General features: G+C 37.7%; 3 protein-coding genes across 4 annotated transcripts in view; 1 reads left to right on the top strand and 2 right to left on the bottom strand.

Moving 5' to 3' along the window:
• The window catches only part of LOC111486055 (serine/threonine-protein kinase SRK2E), a 3,755-nt gene extending 1,183 nt beyond the window's left edge, over positions 1-2,572 (top strand). The window contains exons 2-9 of the mRNA XM_023133056.1: positions 598-672; positions 764-865; positions 944-997; positions 1,116-1,208; positions 1,412-1,504; positions 1,609-1,713; positions 1,788-1,886; positions 2,014-2,572. Of these exons, the coding sequence (XP_022988824.1) occupies positions 598-672; positions 764-865; positions 944-997; positions 1,116-1,208; positions 1,412-1,504; positions 1,609-1,713; positions 1,788-1,886; positions 2,014-2,313 (921 nt within the window). The 3' untranslated portion in view covers positions 2,314-2,572. The remainder of the gene's footprint in view (positions 1-597; positions 673-763; positions 866-943; positions 998-1,115; positions 1,209-1,411; positions 1,505-1,608; positions 1,714-1,787; positions 1,887-2,013) is intronic.
• The window catches only part of LOC111486136, a 20,970-nt gene extending 8,886 nt beyond the window's left edge, over positions 1-12,084 (bottom strand). The window contains exons 1-4 of one of the 2 annotated variants that reach the window (XM_023133159.1): positions 11,871-12,084; positions 10,003-10,422; positions 8,991-9,222; positions 4,017-4,021 (exon numbers count right to left, since the gene is read on the bottom strand). In XM_023133159.1, coding sequence (XP_022988927.1) covers positions 8,998-9,222; positions 10,003-10,422; positions 11,871-11,936 — 711 coding nt within the window. In that variant the 5' untranslated portion in view covers positions 11,937-12,084 and the 3' untranslated portion in view covers positions 4,017-4,021; positions 8,991-8,997. Of the gene's footprint in view, positions 1-4,016; positions 4,022-8,684; positions 9,223-10,002; positions 10,423-11,870 lie in introns of those variants that run through there. The other variant, XM_023133158.1, reaches the window with a different exon arrangement.
• On the bottom strand, positions 2,696-8,200 carry LOC111485979 (far upstream element-binding protein 1-like). The gene is made up of 7 exons (XM_023132961.1): positions 7,875-8,200; positions 5,491-5,567; positions 5,220-5,405; positions 5,040-5,135; positions 4,897-4,968; positions 4,369-4,485; positions 2,696-3,819 (listed from the first exon to the last, which is right to left on the bottom strand). The coding sequence occupies exons 1-7, from the start codon at positions 8,083-8,085 to the stop codon at positions 2,863-2,865; spliced, it is 1,716 nt and encodes a 571-aa protein (XP_022988729.1). The 5' UTR covers positions 8,086-8,200; the 3' UTR covers positions 2,696-2,862.
• Positions 12,085-12,493: the final 409 nt, after the last annotated feature.

Here is a 12,493-nt window from a genome sequence, read left to right as displayed (position 1 = left end):
AAAAAAAAAAAAAAAAAAAAAAAAAAAAGAAACACATTAACATTAAAATAAGAACAATATTGCAATTAAAATTAAAATCAATTAAATGATTGAGAACATAAAGAAAATTAAATCAGTTTTACTCTCGTGTATATTTCTATATTCTTAAAAGGCACTTAGTATTTTATGAATTTCAAGACATTCTGTGAATTATAAATTCCTTTTTTTTAAAGAATATTACATCGAATCTATGACTTATTGGAGAAAGTAAAGATGCCTAATTCATTGAGCTATATTGTTGTGAGTTATAAGTTATTATTAAATTATTGTTACAATTACAACTTACAAATGTATGTATTTCTTGTATCTCGTAATCCGTGCTTGTAAACATTAATAATTAGTGATTGTTGTTATTATTAGACTAGACCGACTTGGTATAGTTCAACGGTCAAGACATTACTTAGTTCTTTAAAGGTCGATGGATCAGAGAAGAGTTGACAAACATATCACTTGCAATAGACTGCACTCACAAAATATTTTGTAAAGTATTGATTAGTTTTAATTATATTTAGTTCTGTTAACCAAATGGTGATTTACCAGTTCCATTGCATTTGACAGATAGATGAGAATGTGAAGCGGGAGATAATAAATCACAGATCTTTAAGGCATCCTAACATTGTCAGATTCAAGGAGGTTTGCTTTATACTTAAATTTGGCCTCATCCTCATCCTCATCCTCATCCAGACAGAAGAATGTTTTCACCTAATATATGACATTGAAACAGGTGATCTTAACCCCAACCCATCTGGCAATTGTGATGGAATATGCATCTGGAGGAGAGCTCTTCGAGCGGATCTGTAATGCTGGGCGGTTCAGTGAGGACGAGGTTTTATAGGTCCATTGAAATTCTTGATTTAGAACCTCATACCATCGTTACCTGAATTTAAGTTTTCTTGATCTGCAGGCGCGTTTCTTCTTCCAGCAACTCATATCAGGTGTCAGTTATTGTCATGCAATGGTGTGTAAATGATTTACATTTGATGTCTTTATCATTTCCTTTGTGCCCTCAGAGGCGGAAGTCATTGCTAGAAATACTGTGTTTTAAGTAATTGTTAACCTTCACTCATTTTCTGCAGCAAGTATGTCATCGTGATTTGAAATTGGAGAATACATTGCTGGATGGAAGTCCTGCTCCTCGCTTGAAAATTTGTGATTTTGGATACTCCAAGGTACAACCGACTTCTTGTGTTTCTTCGCTGCGAGTAAAATTTTAAGGTTGTTAGAACTCGTATATTTTGACAACAATAAAGATTCCACTGCATTAAGTGTCTTATTTGATGGAATTTTGTTCGTTGGGTAGAGAAAATTTAGTTGATTCAACTGAATCTGTTGTTTCTTTTTCCTGCACATTTTGATTGGTGTCTACTTTCAGTCTTCTGTGCTGCACTCACAGCCAAAATCAACGGTTGGCACCCCTGCGTATATTGCTCCTGAGGTGTTGCTTAAGAAAGAGTATGATGGCAAGGTAGTATTGTAGCCATTCATATTCTTTCTAAAGTTATAGCCTAAAGTTTTTTATTCAAATGAACTATCCGTTTAAACCCGTACGTTCATGTCTATGCATTTCAGATTGCAGATGTGTGGTCGTGTGGGGTGACCTTATATGTCATGTTGGTGGGTGCATACCCCTTTGAGGACCCCGAAGATCCGAAAAATTTTCGTAAAACAATTCAGGTGATAGACTAAACTTGCTGAATGGATAGTTGGAATTCAATCATTTGGCTAAAACATTTGATTGTTTTTTGCAGCGAATCCTGAATGTACAGTACTCAATTCCTGATTATGTTCTTATTTCTCCCGAGTGTCGCCATTTAATCTCTAGGATTTTTGTTGCAGACCCAACAAAGGTTAGACTCACCAATCTTGTTAATACATAAAATAACCCAATCACATAGCAAAATATTACTTTCTAAATGGCTGATGAGATTCCATTTTGACATATGACTTGATGTCAACTTCAATCACCTGGGATAGAGGATAACAATCCCGGAGATAAGAAACCACGAGTGGTTTCTGAAGAATCTTCCAGCTGATCTCGTAGACGAAAGGGTGATGAATAACCAATACGAGGAGCCTGATCAACCCATGCAAACTAGTGAAGAAATCATGCAGATAATCGCTGAGGCTGGCCTTCCCTCTGCCGGGACACAGAGCCTCAACCAATACCTTACTGGCAGCCTTGATATCGACGACGATATGGAGGACGACCTAGAGACTGATCCTGACCTCGATCTCGATATCGACAGCAGTGGAGAGATTGTCTATGCAATGTAATTGTTTATATACCTTTCAAAGTTTGTAGGGTACAAAGGAGAGTAAGCACATATTGTACCACGCTTAGACCACGAAGGCTTGAGAGATCCTGAACCCATTGGATAGAGGTTTACTGATAGAATTGCAAACCGAGTCCAGTGGATCCATCTGTTTCTATATATAGCTTGGATTTGGGTTTCAATGGTCCACCTTTTATACGTGTTTTCTGTATAATTTGTCTATCACAATACACGCACACCCCATGACCTGCAGTTGTATATTTTCTGTAGCAAATATTTGAACTTCTTGTCAAACACATGTTTTCATATCTGCATCCAATAAAATAATATGAATAGGAAAAAGGAAGATGCAAAGTGTAAATTCCCATTTGATGACAAATTCATTACAGGTCCTAAATGGCTATCAAAATATGTATATCAGTTTTAAAAAGAGCACGAATAACAATAAGAGTTTTAGGTAAGTTGCACCCGATTCACCCCATGGTCAACTTTTTGAATTCGCAGTTTCCTGCACTTGTCCTTCGTTTGAATTCTAATCTCCAAATATGATTCAACTCAGTTCATGTGACGGTGGTTCTGGTTGGGTTTGAGCCTCCGACTGTAGAGGAGCTGGCGGTTGTGGCTGGGTTTGAGCCTCTGTCGGTGGAAGAGCTGGTGGTTGTGATTGGGTTTGAGCCTCTGTCTGTGGAGTAGCAGGTGGTTGTGGTTGTGGTTGGGTTTGAGCCTCTGTCTGTGGAAGAGCTGGTGGTTGTGGTTGGGTAGGAGTCATAGCCGGGGCTGAGAGGGTTACTTCCTGAGAATACACGCCTGGTGGAGGAGGGTACCCACTCTGTGCGTAGACAGGTTGGAAAGCGACGGGAGGCTGCTCCTGTCCCCCGCTTACTGTTTGATAATAACCAGACTGGTCATTCCCTGTCTGAGGAAGTGATTGGGTCAGGTCGCTCGGGTACGTCCAGTAACCATTCATAGAGTTGACAACTGGCTGGCTGTCGGAAACTTGGTATGCTGCAGTCGGATATGTACCTTCAGTGTCGGTTCCATTTGTTGATAGCACACCAGGTGGTGCACCTCCTGAGTTAAGGTACATGTTCTGCTGATCGTAAGGTGAAATTTGGTCCGAGTAGTTTTGCCCATAACTCGATACCTGTTGGGAGTAGGTCTGGTCATAACCATGAGTGGCGGCTGAACCTGGCTGACCATAACCATAGCCAGGATATGGAGGAGCTGACCCAACCTGAGACTGTTGGCCATAGTAATTATATCCTGTACTTTGTTCTGATGGCTGAAGACTTGCTTGGTTCGCATGATCCCAGCTTCCTACTTGAGTTGGATAGTTACTATAGTACGGAGGCCCTGGGGGCGGAGGATAGGTTCCTGGCGCATATCCATATTGGGGTTGTTGCTGTTGCTGCAAGGGAGGTTGTTGCCCAGCTTGAGACCAATTGGTAGGAGGGGGGTAAGTTGATTGGGCATAGCTAGTAGTTTCAGATGTATTCACCAGACGTTTCTGCAGAAATGGGGGCATTTATGTCTCAGAGATAACAACATTCAAATTCCAGCAGTCTATCAAAGCTTATGTCAATCTCTTAAAAAGTGACTGAAATTTTAAACGTTCCTATTGAAAGATAGGAGAAATGATGTGCAGTTGAACTTCAGCTACCATACAAGAGCCTAATGTTCAAAAACACAAGCCAAGGAAATTACGAGCCCTATTAAGAATGATTTTCAAAGTGCTTAAAAAATGGTTTTAAGGGTTAAAAAGTGTTTTTAAGCACTAGAAAAGTCATTTCAAACCGAGCCTTTGTTAAACAATCCTAGAAAATAAATAATAGAAAATATTGCCTTTCAATACTTCGGATTTTCATGCACGTGATAATATACCAGATAAAGAAACCACAGAAATCTCAGCAGAAAATTAGTCGAGCCAGAGAAAATCGGGGACATAGGTGAGGAGAAGTTTTGACAGTATTTCGTAGAGCTTCCATTTAGAATTTTAGGAAACCATTCTCCCTGATGTAAGAAGATGCAAAGGCAATAAAGGGAGTTGATGACTCACCCCACTCATGACTTCATTAATCAATTCTTTAGCTGACTCAATCTGCTCCTTCAGCCCATTAATATAAACATTTCTCTCTGTCGATGTATCTCCGGGAGGAAGGTGCAAAGGGATAACCTGAAGGGTGGGAGTCCATACAAGAAGATGATAAACAGCATTACCGGACAATGTTTAGATTAAAATGTGAAAATTTTGAAAACAACCTTGCATATTTTCAATATTTTAAATCCATTATCAAACACATATCTAAAAATAACAGGCTGTGAATCTTTGTTTCAAATTCTTGTAGGATCATCAACCAAATGATTCCTAAGATGTACGAATGATGAAATGGAGAATTTTTTATTTGAAGTATACTTTTCTAGTAAACTTTCTGAGTCTGACAATTCAAAGTTACAAATCTAACAAAACAGGGTCGAGCAGTAATGTTACTGTGCTTGCTAATTTTAGAAACTCTAAACTGCTCTTGAACTGCAATAATTGCAATGGCAATGGTTCAATCGACTATAATTCCCACAAATTACATACCTGAACACGAGCTGCTGACTTACTCTGTATGCTCTTTATAGTCTCGCCTCCCTTTCCAATGACAAGTGCAACCTATAACAACATTCTTATCATAATATTAGATTAACCTTAAAGGATGGATAAAACGCAATAAAAGCAATTACCTTATTATTAGGAATCTTCATTACGAACTGCTCAACTCCAGGTTGACTTGAGGTCATTCCCTGATTTGTGGTTGCAGGAGAAGCTCCTGAATCTGCCTGTTACATTAAGGTGCCTAAATAGCTTCACATCTCCAACATACAAAATTTGACAATGATAAAGCATTTTAATCAGCGCTTTACCTCTGCCATTACTTCATTGATAAGCTGTTCTGCCCTGCTAACTTGTTCTGAAGTGCCCATTAATTCCACATCTCTTGTCAAAGATTGAGGATCAGCTTCGAAATCTCTGGTGATCTGAATTTTAGCCCCTGACTGGAGTTGAAGGTATTTGATGGTTTCTCCACCTTTCCCAATAATCAACCCAACCTACAAAAAGGATTTGAAAAGAAAAAATCAGCTTTGACAGCAGTAGGCAAATGGTAATCTAACAGACAAGATGGCAACCAAGTACCTTAATATTTGGAATATTTATTTTCTTACTCGTGCTTTGAAAACCATGGTATGGACCTGTTTGAGTACCAGAAGAAACTGAACAACTTGAAAGTTAGCAAAGTCTGGAATTGGAAATTTGTGCTTCTTTTCAATAGAAATATAACTACATGCTTAGTATTTACAGAACAGTGAATCTCGAAGTTGCCAATGCATGTTGAAAAATCGAATGCAAGAAGTGATATATGACATGACATGACACAGTGTTTGAGCATAAAAATAAAGAAATGTCTACTTCGTGATTAGTAAGCCTACTAAATGTGCTGAAAAAGAATCTCAAGTAACAGGCAATTGAATATAGAATTAAGACTACATCATAATGATACCTCGAAACTAATACAATTAGTTCTTTATAAAGAAGAGTTACACAATCCATTATAATAAATAAACAAACAAAGAAGAGAAGGGGGAAAAAAAGAAAGATTGTCAATGTGAATTGTATAATACACAGCCTCAAATTGAAGTATCGATTACAATATTTTTTTAAAACTCTCCTTTTGTTATCAACTAAAAGAAACAGAAATTTCTAGTCTAAACTACCTTCTAATTACTACAAAAAGATTCCCAATTCCCATTAATTACATAAAGGTGGTACTGGTAACTATTAAAGACTTCAATTGGGGGAAAATTACATGAAAGTGTAGTTGAATGAGAGAAACTTCCCTTCCCTAGCTCTATCACCTCTACCCACCCTCTAATCTTGTCATTGAACACAGTCATTTCTCTCTCTTTAAAAATCCCATAAGCCTATATCAATAATGTCGAGGAGGATCTTTGCCTTTTTTTTTACTGTAGCCCAAAGGCAATTGGGAAGTGTTCTCCTTTGTAGTTGAGTGGAAGCACCATTGTAGATTGAAGCTCTGACAGATTTAGTTTCATTAACTCCTTAATTGGCAGTGAAGAGGACGTGATTTCAACTCTCCTTTGTACTTAAACACAAATTGCACTAGTTTGAATTGAAGGACAGAAAGCGAAGGCCATCTCCTTTGATCTCTTTCCAGGATTAATACTCCCCAAAACAAAGGGTCCACACAAAAAATTCACTTTTTCGGGGTTGTTATCCTTCTTTATTGCAAGAGCGAGTGCTATTGGAAGAAGAAAACTATTTGTAATCAGGATTTGCAGCAAGGACCTCAGCCAGAAGTTCTCTGATGTCTAAAAGTTTCATATTCTTCAACCAAAGCCTCAAAATCTTCCATCTCTGCCTCTAACAAGTTCCTTCTAGCAGTGATGCTCCACAAAGGAGTCTCACCATCCAACACATTGCATACCAACCCTTTTCTTTTTCTTCTTGTTACTAATAGCATACATCAAGGGGAAATAATCTATCCAATCTATCATCCATAAAGGTCTTTTACTTCCCAATTTTAACAATGGAAACCTTCCCCAGTGACTCCTTAGCTACATTAAAGACCGCAAGGGAGGTCTTCCACTGTCAATTTGAAACCTCCCAAGTGACTCCTTAGTTTCGTAATAGATCACCCAAGGGGTCTTCCACTGTCAATTCAGCTGTCTTTTGTGTACCAACCTGTCTTCTCTCGACTCTCTCCCACAAATGCTTGCAATGATCACAAAACTTAAGCAAGATTGATCCAAATGATACCATAGCTAGAGGTGGAGCTGTATAAGCTTGGAGCTACTTATTGTTAAACGTGAAAGGGAGATTTTCATTTGCATCAAACTACAAGTTTCGACAATGGGAGATTTTCATTTGCATCGACATCCCCATTGTCAGATATGATATCAACAGGGTGGAAACCTACATAAAGAAGTATGTCTATATCATTGGGTTCTAATGGATAGAAATGATATAATTCTCTCCAAAATTTTTTCCTGAAACCCTTGGATAAGGTGGCCGAAAGATTGATGTCACCCGACAAAGAAGACTCATCTTTAAATTAAAATTTGATAGACCGCAAGAAGGCTTCTCCAAAATTTCCATAGCAGAGATTACCTTTGCTATGACTCCTCCCAAAGCCCTAAAAGGCTCCATAAAGGCCCACTCCAGTTCCCCTTGTCTAAAAAATATAGGTCGACAAAATTTAACAAACTTGACAATAAAATGTCAGAGAAGCGCAAAATCTTAAAAGCTAGAACAAAATCAGAGTAATGGACAAGAACATTGTTTATCCACGTATCCAACATCGGCGTATTTCTATGCTATCAACATAGCCAAAAATCCAACCACAAATGAATCATTAAAGACTCGTGTCGCAAGAATCCGTAACAATTCCACACATGTTCGAACAAACTCCAAAGCATAAAAATAGACAAGCAGAACATCCCCTTTACCTAAATTAAAAAGGAAAAAAAAAAAAAGGAGTCGAAGAAATTGAACATGCTTACCAGGAAAGGGGGAAGCGGATGACAGTGGATTTTGAGAGGCGGGGGCGGCAGAGGCGGGTTCGTAGTCAAAGCGAGGGCGTTTAGACTCGGCATTGCTCACAAGCTTAGCAACGATTTCCTGAGCTTTCTGCTTAGCCAATTGAATGTTCTGTTCGAGCTTGCGCTTGTTAGTGTCGGGGTGAAGCTCTTGGGTATCTTGGTGGTCTTTCATGGCGGAAGGAGTGAGAGTGGGAGTGAGGAGGAGGAAGAAGAAGAAGAAGAAGAAGAAGAAGAAGAAGAAGCGGTGATAGGGCTTTGGAGTTTGATGAGCACAAACTCATTTCATTACATTTCCGTTTCTTCTTTCCTTTCCTTTCCTTTCCTTCTCTCTCTTCTTTAATTTTAATAAAACTATTTCTCAAAAATTACCCAATTTTCAAAAACTACCTTATATACCTATATTTTAAAAAATAACCATCCCCCAATTATTTTTTTTATTTTTTTCAAGAAAAAAAATATCCATAATTCGTCGCACGTATGTGTTAGAAATTCATGGCCAAGAACCGATCAATAACATCATTCTTAGAACATAAGAGATTCGATTCAATAACATGAGAGGAGTGGCATAAAGAAGAGCGATACAATTCAATAACATCATAGCAACTTCGAAGGGGTTAGCTGGCAAACTCGAGTTGAACGTAGTCTAGTGATTAAGATATTCATAATTTTTATATGCAAATTCTCCACCGTATTTGTGACAACATTCTTAGAACACGAGATAGATACAACTTTATTGATTTATGTTTACGTGTTAAGTATAGCTTAACTCCATCTTACGAATTTTCTTAAAATTTAGGAAGGAATTGAAGAACATTGTGTACTATGTTCATGTTCTAGGATTTGAGTTACTCCAACAATTATGATACGTAAATACAGCCTCCAAAACTTTCTGTGCTACTACATGAAAACACATTTAGCCTTCATTTTAAGGCTCATCTCCAATGTTCCATCACCAAAACAATCCCTCAATCAACTATAATCGGTCTCGTACTACAACAATTTATTCATCAGTTCGCTCCCTCGCCTCGTTCAATCACACTTCGTTCTGAATAATTCATCTCAAACTTTCTGTGCTACTCCTCGATTAGTTCTTCGGTGTATCCAGGTGATTCTCTTTCTGCTTCAGCAACATCGATGTCCTTCGAGGTCTTCTAAACCAGAAAAACATAGACCATACTGTTCTCAACAGACCCCCATTTGCAAAATGAGGAAGGAATATGCGTCCCCAATATGGGTAGTATGGGCCAGGCAGTTTAATGAGTGTGAAGAACAGAGCAATTGTGATTAAATGCCATGGTACTTCTAGATCCTGAATCATAGAAAGGCAAAAGGAAGACAACTATAAATGAATTGACAAGAAATGTTCAGTAGAATTCACAGGAAACTAGAAGTCAATCAAGATCTTTATACAGCTCTTTATATTGTATTTCTACTGAAGAACAAGTTCTAGAGTGTGTTTCAAATGAAAAATGAGCAACAGGAAGCTACTAAACTGTGTTCAAACATTCCCAGCTAACCGAATTTTGATCGTTCAAAATGAAGAATACTACAAAGACAACTAAGAACATCAAGGAGTTCTTTAAACAGCTCTTCACATCGTATTTCTACTGAAGGATAAGCTCAGGAGTGTGTTTCAAAATAAAAAATGGGCAACGGGAAGACTACTGAACTGTGTTCGAACATTCCCAGCTAACATTATTCCGAAAATTATTGTTCAAAATGAAGAATACTACAAAGACAACTAAGAACATCAACGTGTGTTAAAAGAACAATAAGAAAAATGACGAGCGAACACGTAAAAAGAAACAACAAAGTGCTAAATCAGACAATTGATGTTTTTTTCAACTAACGTAAGATTAAAATTCAACAGCATGATTAAAGCAACATACTTATTGTTTTCGATTGCATCATGTGCAAATATAGTTATGTAATCAATCCAGAAACAGTAGAAAATGTTCTCTACGCAAGGGCGATATAAAAGCAGAGCTAAAATGGAGGATATGAGACCAATGCTTTGTCAATGAACTATGATTATGATTCATTCAACTAACGTGTCACACGTAATGGAGCGATGATGCTGAAACCTTACCTTAAGAATTGGAGATAGACTCAAAGCTGTCTGTCTCATGACCTCAGCAACAGAGAAGCCAATTATTAATGGAAATGGGACAATAAGAAGCTTCTTTTCATGGGCGCAGTAGGACATCTCGCTGAGAGATGTGACGACAAGCAATGGTACGCTCAAGTATTTGATGACCGACAAGATGAGATCAGCAATAAGCTGGATGAAGTTATTCAATGCTTCATTCCAAGGGAAGCACTTCACTGGCTCTGGTGAGTTGTCCCAAAGTTTTTTTACCCTGTTCTTCAAACTATCCCAACTCGCCCTCCCTGGATCATCTGATTGTCCTGCACTCATATTCATTGCACAAGAGACCATAGATCTAGCATTCTGAATTCTTTTATGTGGTTTTAAACTCACTACGTGGCTGCATTCCGGTGATCGAAGCTACAATAAGAACAAAAATCGTACCTTATAAATTTTGATAGAACGACTAAGTCGAAAGAATAGGAATTATAAAAAAGAAAAGGAAACAGTGTAAGCAAGTGGCATCAAGTTCGTTCAACAATGAACTAGAGTTGTGGAAAATTCATTAAAACAAAAATGAAAATCCATCACACAAATGTTAAACACTGCGTAAGCTAAAATTTTGAAGGCCGAATATCATTTCCATTCTTCATTGAATAAAGCACCACCGCATCCACAAAACTTAGTTGAAAAGCTACAGTAAATTTAATCATTACACATATTCTCTATCATCTAAGTCACGCATTCAAGCCTCAACTTGGATGCATAGTCCTTTTTTGTTTAAAGATCATCATGGGTGGGTGAGAGGATTCAAACCTCTGACATTTTGATTGAACATATATTAACAAGTTGAACTATGTTTACATGCATAGACTATTAGTATGGAATAGAGAGGAACTACCATGGTAGTAATTTGAACTCAGAGCCCCTACTTTATGATTACATTCAATAAAACACCCAAAATTTTAAGCCAACAAGCTGGCATAAATTTAATCATTTGAACATGAATATGTTAGAGAATTTTCATAAAGATTTGGTTCATTAATACATAGATTCATGAATATTTTTGGTACATTCCTCACTTCTATTCATGAATCTATTGGATTCATTTGGTTCATCTTCGATATTGGTACATAAATCATCTTGATTCATGTATGACCATTACTGTTGCTTCGATTCATGCATGAGAATTAGTATTGCTATGCCTATAAAAAGGTTTTTCTAGCATTGTTATGAGATGTGGAGTCATTGCCATTTTGTATTTGTCTAGAGGCAATTGGGAGGAACTTTGTAAGTGAGATTTCATAGTGTGAGAGTGTGAGAGATACATTTGTAAATACTTTGATTATAGTAATTGCCTACCACCCATGGATGTAGGAGAATTTCTTCTCTCCGAACCACGTAAATCGTTGTGTCTCTTTGTTCATTTATGTTCTTGTGTGTGAGAGTACAATCGATCTTGTTTCCGCTTATGTTACAACAAAATACACCCCCGAAGATAACTACAGTCTTGCATACTCTTCCCTCTTAAATAGCTCCTCGCTTCTTTCAATGCTATGAGAGGCTAAAATAGATAAGTTTATACCCATACCCATTAATGTAGAGGCATTCAGCCATCACAGCGACAGAATTTACCATCAAATAGCATTTTCCAATTAATCAACATAACCCACAAATTCACAAGAAGGTTGTTCCACCAATTTAACCAATATGATTTTCCAATTACCAACAAATTTCATCCACATTGAGAAACAAAACAAATGCATTCTCAAAAGCTAGAAACCGAGCGCCCAAAATCCCACACATTAACTCAGCCTTCACAAAAATACTTCAAAAAGAGAAATAGAAGAAAGGGTGGTCGAGCTTACTCTGGGCGCTAGAAGAACAGGGGCGTGAAGGGCCATTTTAGCGGAAATTTGAAGGTGGGTCGCCATGGATGGGCGTCAATTGAAGCTGTTAAGGGACGAAACACAGTATTGGAAGAAGGGTTTCTTCACGGATACCATAACCCAAAAGAAACCTGAAAATTTGTGAGAGGAACAAGCTCGAACTCGAAGCGAAACGAAAACCTGAATCGGATAAAAGGGTTTAAGATGGCGGGACCAAAATCCACTGCCGGTTCCCCATGGTAACAGTGGTGTAGCCCTTACACGAGCTTTTTAAAAATTTTCAATTTGAAATGGATGGGATTGAATTTTAGTTCAGACGAACACGACTTCACAATGGTACAATGGTATGATATTGTCCACTTTAGACACATCACAATGGCTTTGCTTTAGGCTTCCCCAGAAAGCTTCACATCAGTGGAAGATAGTATTCCTTGATTATAAACTCATCATACTTCCCAGAGCGATCTAAAGGATAGGATGACTAACAAAGGTTTAAAGGAAATGAAAATTATTACCTATACCAACGACATGTACCTTTTTTTTTTTCTTTCAGTGAATCAATGACATGAATTTCATGGTTAAGTATTCTTTGCTTGGAGCAA

The sequence above is a fragment of the Cucurbita maxima genome, unplaced genomic scaffold (assembly GCF_002738345.1).
Source record: "Cucurbita maxima cultivar Rimu unplaced genomic scaffold, Cmax_1.0 Cma_Scf00011, whole genome shotgun sequence".
NCBI lineage: Eukaryota > Viridiplantae > Streptophyta > Magnoliopsida > Cucurbitales > Cucurbitaceae > Cucurbita > Cucurbita maxima.
This window is presented reverse-complemented; position numbering and strand designations above follow the sequence as displayed.